The 13,406-nt window shown below is 33.7% G+C and overlaps 1 protein-coding gene across 7 annotated transcripts in view; it reads left to right on the forward strand.

Moving 5' to 3' along the window:
* The window catches only part of KRIT1 (KRIT1 ankyrin repeat containing), a 35,534-nt gene that overhangs the window by 4,533 nt on the left and 17,595 nt on the right, over positions 1–13,406 (forward strand). For 4 of the 7 annotated variants that reach the window (XM_019716770.3, XM_019716741.3, XM_074340722.2 and 1 more), the window contains exons 2-8: positions 287–390; positions 1,329–1,488; positions 4,478–4,567; positions 5,674–5,803; positions 7,218–7,461; positions 7,650–7,765; positions 7,972–8,115. In XM_019716770.3, coding sequence (XP_019572329.1) covers positions 289–390; positions 1,329–1,488; positions 4,478–4,567; positions 5,674–5,803; positions 7,218–7,461; positions 7,650–7,765; positions 7,972–8,115 — 986 coding nt within the window. In that variant the 5' untranslated portion in view covers positions 287–288. Of the gene's footprint in view, positions 1–261; positions 391–1,328; positions 1,489–4,477; positions 4,568–5,673; positions 5,804–7,217; positions 7,462–7,649; positions 7,766–7,971; positions 8,116–13,406 lie in introns of all 7 variants that reach the window. The other 3 variants (XM_019716749.3, XM_074340723.2, XM_074340724.2) reach the window with 1 other exon arrangement.

Below are 13,406 nucleotides of genomic sequence, written 5' to 3' on the forward strand. Positions count from 1 at the left end.
AAGACAGACTTTTATGTTGTTAAGACTTCTGAAAGTATGTATTCCCATTAAACTTTTTTTTTTACCTTTAACAGAAAAGGAAAAAAGGATTACAGGGAAGTCTTATGATAAGCTTAGGTTTTGAATATTTCAATGCTAAGATATAACCATTCATCTCTTGCTTGCCTTTTAGGTGGTGTATTATAGTCTAAGATAGAAAAATCAACATGTTATTTATGTAGTTGTTTCAAAAAGTGATTATGTGTCCTTTAATCTTTCAAGGGATTTGTTTGTTTGTTTTATAAAGCAATGGGAAATCCAGAAAACATAGAAGATGCATACGTTGCTGTTATTCGACCAAAGAACACTGCCAGTCTAAATTCTCGGGAATACAAAGCTAAGTCATATGAAGTGAGAACAATTTACTAACATTTGATTTGCTACCACTGAATGTCATTCTCCATTACAATTTTCATTTACATATAGTCTTACCATGTCCTGTAAATTCTTATTACAACCAAGGTCTTGACAAACTAGAATTGATAACCTAGATTGAATTGACCACCTCTGCCCATCATTGTTTTTTTCTGCTGCATGCCCTTTGATCATTTCTCTACTCATTGACGCATATGTTATTAGATACATAAAGGTACTTGTTTGACTTTTCCTTATGATTTATGATTTAGTTTTTCGTACAATTTATGGAATGTCTCTTAAAAATTAAAAGTACATTGCAAGTCAGCTTATTCAAAATTACAACCTAAACGTTCTTGCTTATTTTCCCAAAGAACTATTTTTAACAGTTCACTAAAAAATATCTTTTTACCTTTAATTAAGTAAGTTTTAGATGATTACGTTACTTCTCTGTAGACTTCAACTATATTACATATATTAGTAAATATGATTGAGGCCAAAAAAAACCCAGATTGTTATCTTTTCCATGCAACAGATTCCAAACATCGTAAAATACTTCTAATCTAACCCAACTCCAGCTAATTTCTGTAGCATTTTGCTTAAATTGCTTTTTTAAGGTTAGTTATCTGAAACCTATTATAGAACAATGCAGGGGTTCTCAGTAGTCTGCTGCCTCTGCAGTGTTTTGGCATACTGGTTCTCAGTCCTGGCTACAGTGCTGAATCACCTGGGAAACTTGGAAACTTCCAGTACCAAGACCCCACTCCCTAGACATTCTGATTTAATAGGTCTGACATGAAGCTGGGCATTGATATTGTTTTAAAACTCCCCACGTTATCCTAATGTGCAGCTAGGGTTAAGAAAGACTGCTGGCTTATTATAGTCTAGGGCACATTAATTTAAACTTTCTCTTAATATTATTTTTCTCATCTAAGATTTTGTTGCATGAAGTTCCCATTGAAGGACAGAAAAAAAAGAGAAAGAAAGTTTTGTTGGAAACTAAACTTCAAGACAACAGTGAAATAACACAAGGCATATTGGATTATGTAGTAGAAACCACGAAACCAATTTCTCCTGCAAATCAGGGTATCAGAGGTAGGAAACTTTTCTTTTTTCCTTTTTTAAAAAATACAGTTCACTTTAAATGAATTATTTTTACAGAGTAATGGTTTTAAAAATATATTAAAATCAGTTTCTTTTTATGTTCCTTTTCATTTAAAAAACTTGAAAAAGACTCATTTTTTTAAGGTACAGCCAAGCTCCTTCCAAAAGTAACCTGACTAATTTTTTTTAAGTTGAAAAGTATTTAAATAAGTCACAGTGGTAATGATTTGTTCGATAGAGGAAAACCAAGGGGGTGGCTTGAAAACTAAAAGTACAAACTACTTTTGCTAGAAGTATAGTTTCCTAGATAAGTATATTTGAACTGCTGTTTTTATTTCTCTACTCCAGGACAGAGGAAACTATAAACCTCTCTCCATAACTAAATAAGAGTTAAGATTCAGGGATTAGAGAGTTCTGTAAATTACCAGTTATCAGAGGTTTTCTTCCCATTTGGTCACAAGAAAAAACCCTTTTCAGAGAGCCAAACTGAATTATGGAAGTATTAACCTTGAAAGGTTGAGGTCTGGTTTAAAATGTTAGATAATGTATAGCCTATGAAACTGATCAAAAGTTAATGATCATTTTTCTCAGGCCATAACCTCACAATAGCAGTTAGAAGTTACAGAAATTATAAACTGCATCCAAGGTTCAGTCATTACAATTAAAAAGGTAAAGCTAATTCCCCTCAAACAGCAGTTGAAACCGTTGTTAGTGAGGTAAAGAATACCTCTCTGTGCCTACTTTGTGTTTTTTTTAAGCTTATTCAGTGTTTTTTCTATTTGTTTACCTTTATAGAGATTAGTTGTCTAATTCATCTGTTTCAGTACAGAGACCGTTTTTGTTGCAGGGATAAGGCTGAATCCTGTGGTTTGATTCATTAGTTATTTTGGGTATTTGTTCTCTAGAGATAGCTAATTATACAACTGTTTTTCCTAACTTTTAGAGGTACCGTTCACCATATTTTACCTCCCCAGTAGGGCCTGACAGGTTTTGTGGGTCAGGGTTCTAAGCATTGTAACTCTAAGTTTTGTAACCAGGATTATAATAAGTGCCTGCATAAATTTACAGATCTGAGTCCCACAGAGAGCATCTCCTTTCTTTAAATATCAGATTGACTTTTAATAAAATGATCTAGAGATTGAGCTTAGCTAAAAGGGGGACTATCCTTGTGGGTGATGAAAGCATGTGAAAGGCTCTCTTTGGATGGCACAGATTTGTCAGTCTTTTATACCTCAGTCTTGGACCTCTGATATTTTCATCCAGACTTGTTTTACTATTGCTAAGTTGTTATAGTTATCAGGACCTATCCTGAGATCAAATTACTGAGACAGTTCTGATTAACCCAAATCATTATTTGAACTGAGATAGACGTCATAATTTGCTATGAATTACCCAAACTCTACCATTCAGTCTGTTCACCCAGAAGGAGGGATAGAAGTGGTGTCAGTGTTGACAAAAATGTCCCCTGAGTAGTTTCTATCCAGAGGGCTGGGTGGTTTCTCTTAGAAGAAGTTATGAGTGGACAGGTACCCTGAAACATGTCTAGCACAATTATGCCTTTTATATTTAGTAAAATGTACTAATACTTTTTTCAGGTAGCTTTTAAGAGAAATTAGAGACGTTTTACTTAACTAAATAGATAATTATATTAATGAGCCGTACCATTTCCTGACTTAGTCAATTGAGTTTTTCTAAATGTACGAATTATTTTTATAGAGTAATGGTTCCTTATATAAGCATCACATGAAAATCACAAATGACTTTATAATAGCAGTAGTTATGCCTTGCCTTTTTATGCAGTGCTGTTTATAATTTACAAAGCACTGCCACACTTACTCATGAAATTCTTAAATTAGTTCTGTGAATTGGTATGTGGTCATTTTCACATCTATAAAATGCAGACATAGATTGTCATCTGTTAAAATAATATTCCCATTAGTTAAGACTAGAACCTTCATGTCCCACTTGTAGTTAGTGCTTTTATTTTTTCCCCCACAACAGATCTCATGGTTACATCTATAATTTGCAAAGTAGCCATTTAAACAATTGATCAGAACTGGGGAAGCAGCAAGGCGGGGAAGATTAAGTGGGACAAGACCTCAAGCCAGAGAGAAGAAATATTGCCTCTGAAATTTATTAGAATGTTATTCTGTATCTAACATTTATATTTTGTACAAGCGTCCATTTTGTAAAATAATTATTTAAGGCCTAAAATGATAATGAGCCATAATAATAAAAATAATTGACTCCAGTATTTTTGTGAATAAAATGAAGCTGCTTGAACTCTTATGTTATCTCCCTGTCCACAGAAGGCATCCAGCCAGGTATTCCTATGTGGATCAGGAACAAGGTTCTATTTCTTGGGGTGAAGAGATTGGAAGGGTTGATTGAAAATCATGGCCAAGGTATCTAGAAGATGAGAGGTTTTAGAGTATAAGATGTGTAAGTTATTATTTATGGCTCCCTTGCTGCTAAATCAGGAAAAACAGACTAAGAATAGTGGTTAAAATTCATAACAATAGTTTGTATCCCAAATCAGATTTTAATAAAGAATGCGGAGTTTGAAGGTTAAATTAAGAGATGCTAAACTTTAAGACTTTGCAACGTGCATATACCACCCTCCTTCGCCAGCTTAGACTGTAGTAAAATTCTTCCCATCTACATCCCTGCTGAGTGAGGAAGTATATGCCTTTTGACCTCAGCCACTCTGTCAATCCTTAGCAGGACATATTCCTTGCTATGCATAGGAAGTTTCTCTTCCAGTGAGTCAAGACCAGGACCATGAATCTACTGGTTGTCCACAGAATGAGTATTATCAGAATTACCAGTTTTTATTAGGACTTATAATAAAATAGACTGTTTTTATATTTCCATTCCTTTTAATGCTGCATTTAAAATTTTTTTCTAGTTCTCAAGGTAATTTATAAAATTTAAAAGCCCATTATTTTTATCTTTCTTGACTTTTTAAAAAAATGATTAGGAAAACGAGTGGTACTGCTGAAGAAATTTCCTCTGGATGGGGAGATGAGCAGAGAAGCGGCATTATTTATTGTTCCATCAGTTGTCAAAGGTAAAGTCTAAGTTCCATCTTATGCATCTTTTTTGTGCCTTAGGTGCTAAGTTAAAGTCTGTTGAGGAATTTAGGAATTCATGTTCGTAGTTACTATTATAATACTATTGTAAACTGCATGTTTTTAAATTAATGGAAGATGGAGAAATTTGTTACTTAAAGACTTTAACTTTTCATTTCAAAGTAATATTCAGGCTTCTGAACTGAACAACGTTTTTGTTTCTTTTTCTAAAAGTAGAATAAAGAAGTGAGGAGGGAAGCCATAATTGAAACTAAAAATTTTCAGGTTATAATAATGGATTTTTCAAAGGATATGCTATAGATTGACTAGAAATAGACACCTAAGTATTTTGGAAAATTAAGAGATGATCAGGACCTGTCTTGTATTTGGGACAAGAAAGAATGAATAATATTTCTAAAATACTGGCCCAACAGTGGTGGCAATATTTAAAGAACATTTATATCTAATATGAAATTTTAATATGATCCTTTTACATCCTAGAATAAATAATAGAAAAAAATACTGAGTTTCAGAGCAGACCTTGCAGCCCACTAATTTGTAACCCTGTGCAAATCACCTCTTTAAGCCTCAGCTGTTTATTTGTAATATGGGTATCTGCTCCAATGAGGTATTAGATATGAATGTCACTTTGGAACCTAGAGAGTACTAGCATCATGTAAGGTAGCAATAATAATGATTCTATATTAATGATCCACTGCGGCCATCCCATCAGCCTGCTGCTACAGAGTACTTACATGTATTTTATTGGCCAGCTCTTGCATTCCAGATACACTTTTTTTCCCAGCCATACTTAGGTGAAAAAGGTTCAGTATTTTAAATGGTGTTGGAAATCTTATTAATCAGCTTTATAACATTGTTGAAAAAGAGGAAATAATTTCTTCAGTTCTCCAAGATTCTAAATGCTGTATTACCCAAATGGGTAAGGTCACAGAGCTGGCCACCACTTGAATCTAGGTCTTCTAATTCCAAATCTAAAACAATTTGTTTTACTTAACCATCTTTTTAACATACTGTATATTTTTAAATAAAAAACATGGAGTTATAAACCTCTGATATGATGGCATAATTCATTTTTCTTTTTCAGATAATACTAAATATACATATACTCCAGGATGCCCAATTTTTTACTGCTTACAAGACATAATGCGAGTCTGTAGTGAATCCAGCACTCACTTTGCTACACTTACAGCAAGGATGTTAATAGCCTTGGATAAGTAAGAACTGCCATTAAAAATATTTTTTAAAAATTAAATACATGTTGATAGTAGAAATTAGCTCTGATAGATAACACTTTGGGAAGAAAAGATGAAATTAATATATGTATTAATAAATGGTAAATTTTTTAAATTTAATTTATTGAGGTAACATTCATTAATAACATTATAAATTTCAGATGTGCAGCATTAGAATTTGGTATCTGTATACGCTTATTGCATGCTCACAATTCAAAGTCTAGTTTCCCTCCCATATCATATATTTGACTCCTTTTAACCAATTTGTCCTACCCCCACACTTTTCTCTTCTGGTAACTACTGTTCTGTTGTCTGTATCTATGAGTTTGTTTTTGTTTGTTTTGTTAGTTCGTTTGTTACTTTTTGTTTTATATTCCACATATGAGTGAAATCGTACGTTTTTGTCATTTTCTGCCTGACTTATTACTTCACTTAATATAATTCTCTCAAGATCCATTATGTTGTGGCAAATGGCAATGTTTCATTGTTTTTTTTATGGCTGAATAGTATTCCAGTGTGTATGTATGTGTGTATATCATATCTTTTTTATCCAATCATGGACATTTAGGTTGTTTCTATGTCTTGGTTATTGTAAATAATGCTGTGATGAACATAGGGGGTACATATATCTTTACAAATTAGTGTATTCATATTATTTGGGTAATACCCAAAAGAGGTATGGCTGAATCATATGATAATTCTATTCTTAATTTTTAAAAGGAATTTCCATACTGTTTTCCACAGTGCCTGCACCAGTTTACATTCCCACCAACAGTACACAAGGGTTCCCTTTTCTCTGTATCTCTCCAACACTTATTTCTTGTTTTACTGATGATAGCCACTCTAATAGGTGTGAGGTAATATCTCATTGTGATTTTGATTTGCAAGAAATGGTAAGTTTAATATAAAAATGAAAGTATAATGTAAAAATGAAAAACTCCAAAGACAGGATTATCCTTGTTTGCTTGCAAAATGTTAATTTTATCTTCAAAAGTGACAAACACTGCCTTGGCTTAATAAGATTCCTTTGTTATAAAACTAAATTTAATACTGAATTACTCTTATCAATGAACATGTCGTTTAACCTATCATGCCTTTGTTTCTGTGTAACAACAGGGCTACAATCCTACATCTCAGTGGTTTAAATTTTAAAAGTGCTTTGTATTTTTTGAAAGCAGTTTTTATTATAATGGTATAAGCATTTTTAAAAGTAGTTTGCTGTGTCCATTAACAAAACTTTTATTAATAGTAAATGAAGTACTTAACCAACACGGATTAAAATTTTAAAAATTTGAATATTAGGAAGTATCACATATCAGAGTTGGATAGTAGTGTACTTTTTAAATCTTCACTTTTGAACAAACACTTCTACTATCTCTTCTCTCTATTTTGCCAGGTGGTTAGATGAACGTCATGCACAATCTCACTTTATTCCAGCTTTATTTCGACCTTCTCCTCTTGAGCGGATAAAAACTAATGTCATAAACCCTGCGTATGCTACTGAATCAGGTCAGACAGAGAACTCACTGCATATGGGCTACAGTGCACTAGAAATAAAGAGTAAAATGTTAGCCCTAGAGAAAGCAGATACCTGTATTTACAACCCTTTGTTTGGATCAGATCTTCAGTACACAAACCGGGTAAGAATTGAATGAACTTTGGCTCTGATTTCAAAACATTTCATCTCAAATGTAAATGCATTTTCCCTGAGATAAATGCATCTATTACTAACATTAAGATGACATCCATACTTAGCTCTATTTACATATATTAAAGTCAAGTATCTAACATTCTTAAGGGGTTTCTTTGTTTTGTTTTCGCTTTCTAGGTTGATAAAGTGGTGATAAATCCATACTTTGGTCTGGGAGCTCCAGACTACTCAAAAATCCAAATTCCCAAACAGGAAAAATGGCAGAGAAGCATGAGCAGTGTCACAGAAGACAAGTACTGTTTTGGTTTTACTCCACATTGCTTTTTAAAACTTACATTCTAATGTTAAAATATTGTTTAAAATGATATATACAATTAGTACATAATATAATCATTGCATAAATGATTTACTTTGTAGCTGCTCAGTGATATGTAGCTTTCATAGATATGTCACATTTGTTTTTAAAACAATTTAAATTTCAATTTGTTTTTATGAATAGGGAACGACAGTGGGTAGATGATTTTCCTCTCCATCGAAGTGCCTGCGAAGGAGATTCCGAATTATTAAGCCGTCTTCTCAATGAAAGATTTTCAGTCAACCAATTAGATAGTGACCACTGGGCACCCATTCATTATGCATGCTGGTAAATAGATTACTTATTATTTTCCTTTTAGAAAGAATTAATTATTAGTTATAAATGTTAGTGCTTCTTTTCAAAACTATTCTCATTCCAGCTACGTTTTTTCTATCATGTTTGCTTTATGAGCTTTCTATTTAAGATCTTTGATTAGTGTATATGTGCTAACATTCACAGTTTCAAGGTCTGCCCCATGCTTAAAGTACTGTTAGTGTTCTCAGGCATTACCAAGTCACACACAAGGATAGCAAATGACTAGTGTCAGTGCACAGCACAGGGTCCTATATTTATCCTTGCAATTTCGTTTTTTCTTTTTTTTTATTGGGGAAGGGGAACAGTGTGTACTTCCAGGCCTTTTTTCCAAGTCAAGTTGTTGTCCTTTCAATCTTAGTTGTGGAGGGTGCCGTTCAGCTTCAAGTTGTTGTCCTTTCAGTTTTAGTTGTGGAGGGCGCAGCTCAGCTCCAGGTCCAGTTGCCGTTGCCGTTGCTAGTTGCAGGGGGTGCAGCCCACCAGTCGAGGAATTGAACAGGCAACCTTATGGTTGAGAGCCCACTGGCCCATGTGGGAATCGAACCGGCAGCCTTCGGAGTTAGGAGCATGGAGCTCTAACCGCCTGAGCCACTGGGCTGGTCCCTATCGTTGCAATTTCTATTGTTTGTATTAGAGTTGTTATGTTTGTTTATCCTTACTATAAAATTTACATGTGTTAACTACTTCTGATTTGACCTTGCATCATGTTTGAAAAGTTCAAAGCTGTGTTATAAGAAATCCCCAAAGCCTTCATTAGAATCAGAGCCTTCCTCTTTTTTTTTGGATGAGAGGGATTAGCTCACAGGATTGAGGTTAGCTCTTTCCACTAGTTGCCCAATGTAGTTCTTGCTCTCCCACTCCTCTCACATGATAATAACTCTTCCCCTCAGCTGGGGTGAATTCTTAAATGTGTGTTCATAGCAGTAGTTAACTGTCTGCTATTCCCCATCCTTTAGAAAGGATATAATAAAGTTATTTACCATTATTTCTTATGGAAAAGTTGCTTTTGACTTATTGTTTAAAGTGAACTTCTTTGGCTCATTTAAGCAGTGCCTACATTATTTACTGCTTGTTAAATATCCGCAACTTCTTAGCTGTGTGACATTGAGCAAGATACTTCACCTCTTTGCATCTAAGTTTTGGTTTTTTTTATCTGTATGTAAAATGCATTAGTTAGATGATTGCTAGAGTTCTTTTCAGCTCAATTTTTTTTATTTCACTCATTCTAATATTTGTGATCAAGAAGCTAAATACACTTGCTTTAAATATACATCTTTTCTCCCTTAAAATATGCTGTTTCCTTAAAAATATGCTCCTTAAATTTTGTTTTGTTTTGTTTGTTTAAAAATATGCTCCTTTATTCTATACATGTAGTCTTGTTTGCCCATTACAGGGAATATTTATATCAGATTTGGAAAGAGTTACCCTAAATCTTCTTTAACTAAACTTACAGTTATTTCTTCAGATTACTAGTAAATACTGCTAGCAACCCACATGCTTTACCTGGAACTAAACAAAAAGAGGTAGAGAATATAGTTCAAACCCTAAGAAAATGCACTGTAGAATTGGGAAAGACAGGCAGTGAAACTTAGTTTAGGAATCCCAAATTTATATTGAGCTATATTGTTGCCACTTTTTTGTGGCAGGGGTTATTTTATTCTCTAGTAAAAGAATGGTACTATTTTCAACTACCTATTACATAAAAACAGAGTATTGTATGGTATTTAATGTGCTTTGGATTGTCCCTAGGTTTCAATCCCAACTCTTAAAAGTATGTTCCTAAAAGTATGACCTTTGGCAAGTTACTTAATGTCTCTAAGGATCTGTTTCTTTACCTACAAGATGGGATTAATAATAGTGTCTTTCTTTAGATTAAAGGAGAAATGCAAATAAATGCTTTGAGAGTACCTGGTACATTATAAGCACTCAATAAATGTTGGCTGTTGCTATTAAATTAATTTTAATAATTTAAAGATTTTGATGTCTAAATCTAACATTAATCTGTAATATTTTTATTTGGAAAATCTTATTACTACAATACACCAAGGAAAAGAGTTTTATCCTTTGATAAAATTAATTTTTTGTCAGCTGGAAATAATACCAAGTTTAATATACCAGGAGGTATGGGTCACCTTGCAATATTTTAATCAGATGGATCATTTGATTGATGTGATTTTGAATGAAGACTGATTTAACTATTTAGTAAAGAACTTAAATTACTTTATCTTGGAAATGTACTCTGATTCTAATTGGTAAAGGATCAAGGAGGGGAATACTGGGCTATCTAATCCAGAGACTGGGAATTGGCGCCTGTCTTTATAAGTTAGACAAGATATTTTACCCCTCTTGGTCTGTTTTCTCATCTTTAAAATCAGGGTTTTTATTAGATCAGTGGTTCTCATACTTTGGTGTCAGGACCCCTTTTCACTTTTAAAAATTAAAGGATCCCCAAAAGCTTTTTGTTCATATGAATTATATCTAGTATTATTTACCATATTAGAAGCTAAAACTGGAAAATATTTTAAGTATTTATTCATTTAAAAATAACAATGAACATCTATTAACATAAATAACACAATTTTCTGAAATATGCCGTATTTCCCAAAATTTAAAAAAATTTAATAAAAAGAGCAGCATTGTTTTACATTTTTGCAAGTCTCTTCAATCTCCAGCTAAATAGAAGATAGCTGGAGTTTTACATCTGATTCTACCTTTAATTTGTTGCAATATTACATATCATGTAGCTTCTACTATGCTTAGGAGAAAATGAGAGTGAAAGGGGCAAATAACATCTTAGTATTCTTATGAAAATATGTTGACCTAGAGGGCACCCTAAAAAGATTTTAGAGGTCCTCATGGGCTCCTGAATCAGTCTTTGAGAACCACTTAATTAAATCACCCCTAGGATTGCCCCAAGCTTTTATAATTCTCATATTGGTGACCACATACCTAAAAACGATTCTTTACTAGAATCACCATTTTCCAAAACGACTTAAGTTGGCTTTCTCCCCAGATGGGTAACTTGTAAATATCTCACTGACATCTGTATTCTCTCACCTCTCTCAAATCAGTGTCTTCTCTCTCTGACATTGCTAGGAGGGTGTTGTAGAACTACGATGATTTGGCTTCCTACAGAGTACTCCATCTGACTTCATTTGGGCCTTCACTGCAGCTTAGTTGTCTATCTTCTTTGTCTCACTTATCCTGTCAGCCTTTTAGTCCTCCCCTACAAGCCATTTTAAACCTTTCTACTCTTGAGCACTTAAACTCCCACTACTTTCTTTCTCTCTTCTCATCAGATAGTTTTATTCCTATTTTCCAAAAAAAATGAAGAATTCAAAATATCCTTCTTCTCTACCCCTAATGATGAGTTTTTGTTCCCATCTCTCTCCTGTACCATGGGGTAGGCAAGTTAGAAAATCCTTGTCCCCATTAAATTCACTTTCTTCTATCCTGCACTTTCTTACCTCCTGCCTTCAAACATACAGTGTTCTCTCCCTCCTTAAAAAGAACTTTAATTTGAACATGCTGTCTCTTCTGACCACTGTCATGTTTCTTTCCTTCCTTTCATAGCCAGACTTCAAAGGTGAGTGGGCCATACTCACTGCTTTCTCTTTTTCTCTCTTTATGAACCTTCTTAACCTTTTCTGAGACTGTAATCTCTTTCCCTGCTCTGTAGCATTTAATACTGTTGACCACTCCTTCATTTGAAGAATAAATCGGATTGAAAGGGCATAAGGTAGCTATATGATCAGCACAAATGCAAGATATTATTATTACTGTATCATTATTACCATTGAAATACTGGCTTCCATTCTGGAGGCCATACTATAACCTTTCTGTGTGATAGTATGGGAAGTTCTATACTAAGATTCAGAAAACTGAATTTTAACTCTGGCTGGTAACCATGAGAATCTGGGCAAGTTAACTGGTTCAAGATTCATATTTCCGATCTGTGCAATAAAAATACCTTTGCTTCATAAGTTGCTGTGAAGATTAAGTAACTATATAGGAAAGTACCTAGAAAATTTTAAAGCATCATACAAAATGTATGTTTATATTAATTACTTTTACTTCTTGAATTGCTCCCTTAGTATTTTTTCTGAAAGAGTATTTTTCAAGATGTATTTCATTGTTCTAAGATGATCATCTTTCTCTAAATTTTCTCTCAGAAAGACTTCATTCATTCTCCCAGCCTTAACACTTATTCTTTTTGTTTAGATGAATTTGTGTATTCTCAGATAAGACTCCTGAGCCTTTGCCTTCCTCCTGAGTACCAAGCCTGCATTTTCAATTGCTTACTGAACAGTCTAGTCATTTTTTGGTGCATAAAGCAGTTTGGAGAATGCAAAGATATAGTCCCTACCCTCAAGGAATTTCCAGACTGACAGAGAAGAAATGTATATAAACCAGGGTGAAAGTAGGCAAAATGAGATAAGTCCCATAAAAGAAGCAAAAATAAAATGCTAAAATGTAGTAGTAATATGGAGTAGGTAGATTTTAAACTGTTTCAGAGAAGTAATAGAAGTTAACCTGAACAAAATGAGGAGGGGGAAAAGGACAGCTCAGAAATAGCAAGCAACATGAGCAAAAAGTAACATGAATAAGAAGAGGTAGTACACAAGTGGCAGGTTCGGGGCATAGGAAAACCAGAGGGTATGTGAAGGGGAAGAAAGGAAAGTTGAGGGCAAATCAGATCAGTTCTAAGATGTGCTATTTTCCCCTCAAATGTACCATATCTTAAAGCAAACTTTCCTTCTTCTTCCCCCTCCCACCCATGTATTTCCAACCAATGAATTTTCCACCATTGCTTCAGATTGCAGCCTTCCATAAGTGATTTGGCTGTAACCAGATGGTGGCCTATGTTTGGCACCTGCTTTGTTTCCAATCTTCTGGGTCCTTGCTTTGCTTACTCCTTTTCCCCTTACCTAAAATATTTTACCTCTCTTCAACATCTCTTCAGTTCCTTCCTATTTTAAATCCAGTTCAAATTGTTCTTTTATTACAACACTTTACAGAATTATCTCAAAATCTTCCTTTTCCAACATTTTTTAAAAGCATTAATTTCATACTATCTTGATTTGATAAGTATATAGTGCCTTATTTTGTTGTTATCCTAAACTTTTACTTAAATTTTATGTAACTATCCCATGTTTTTGTTTTATCTCTCTGATAACATTGTACCTTTATCAGAGCAGAAGCCATGTATTTTACATATATTTATGTCTCACACATTATCTAATACAACAGCTACATATAGAATTATG

Source organism: Rhinolophus sinicus, chromosome 4 (assembly GCF_057876585.1).
Source record: "Rhinolophus sinicus isolate RSI-liver-muscle chromosome 4, RSI-T2T, whole genome shotgun sequence".
In the NCBI taxonomy this organism is placed as follows: domain Eukaryota; kingdom Metazoa; phylum Chordata; class Mammalia; order Chiroptera; family Rhinolophidae; genus Rhinolophus; species Rhinolophus sinicus.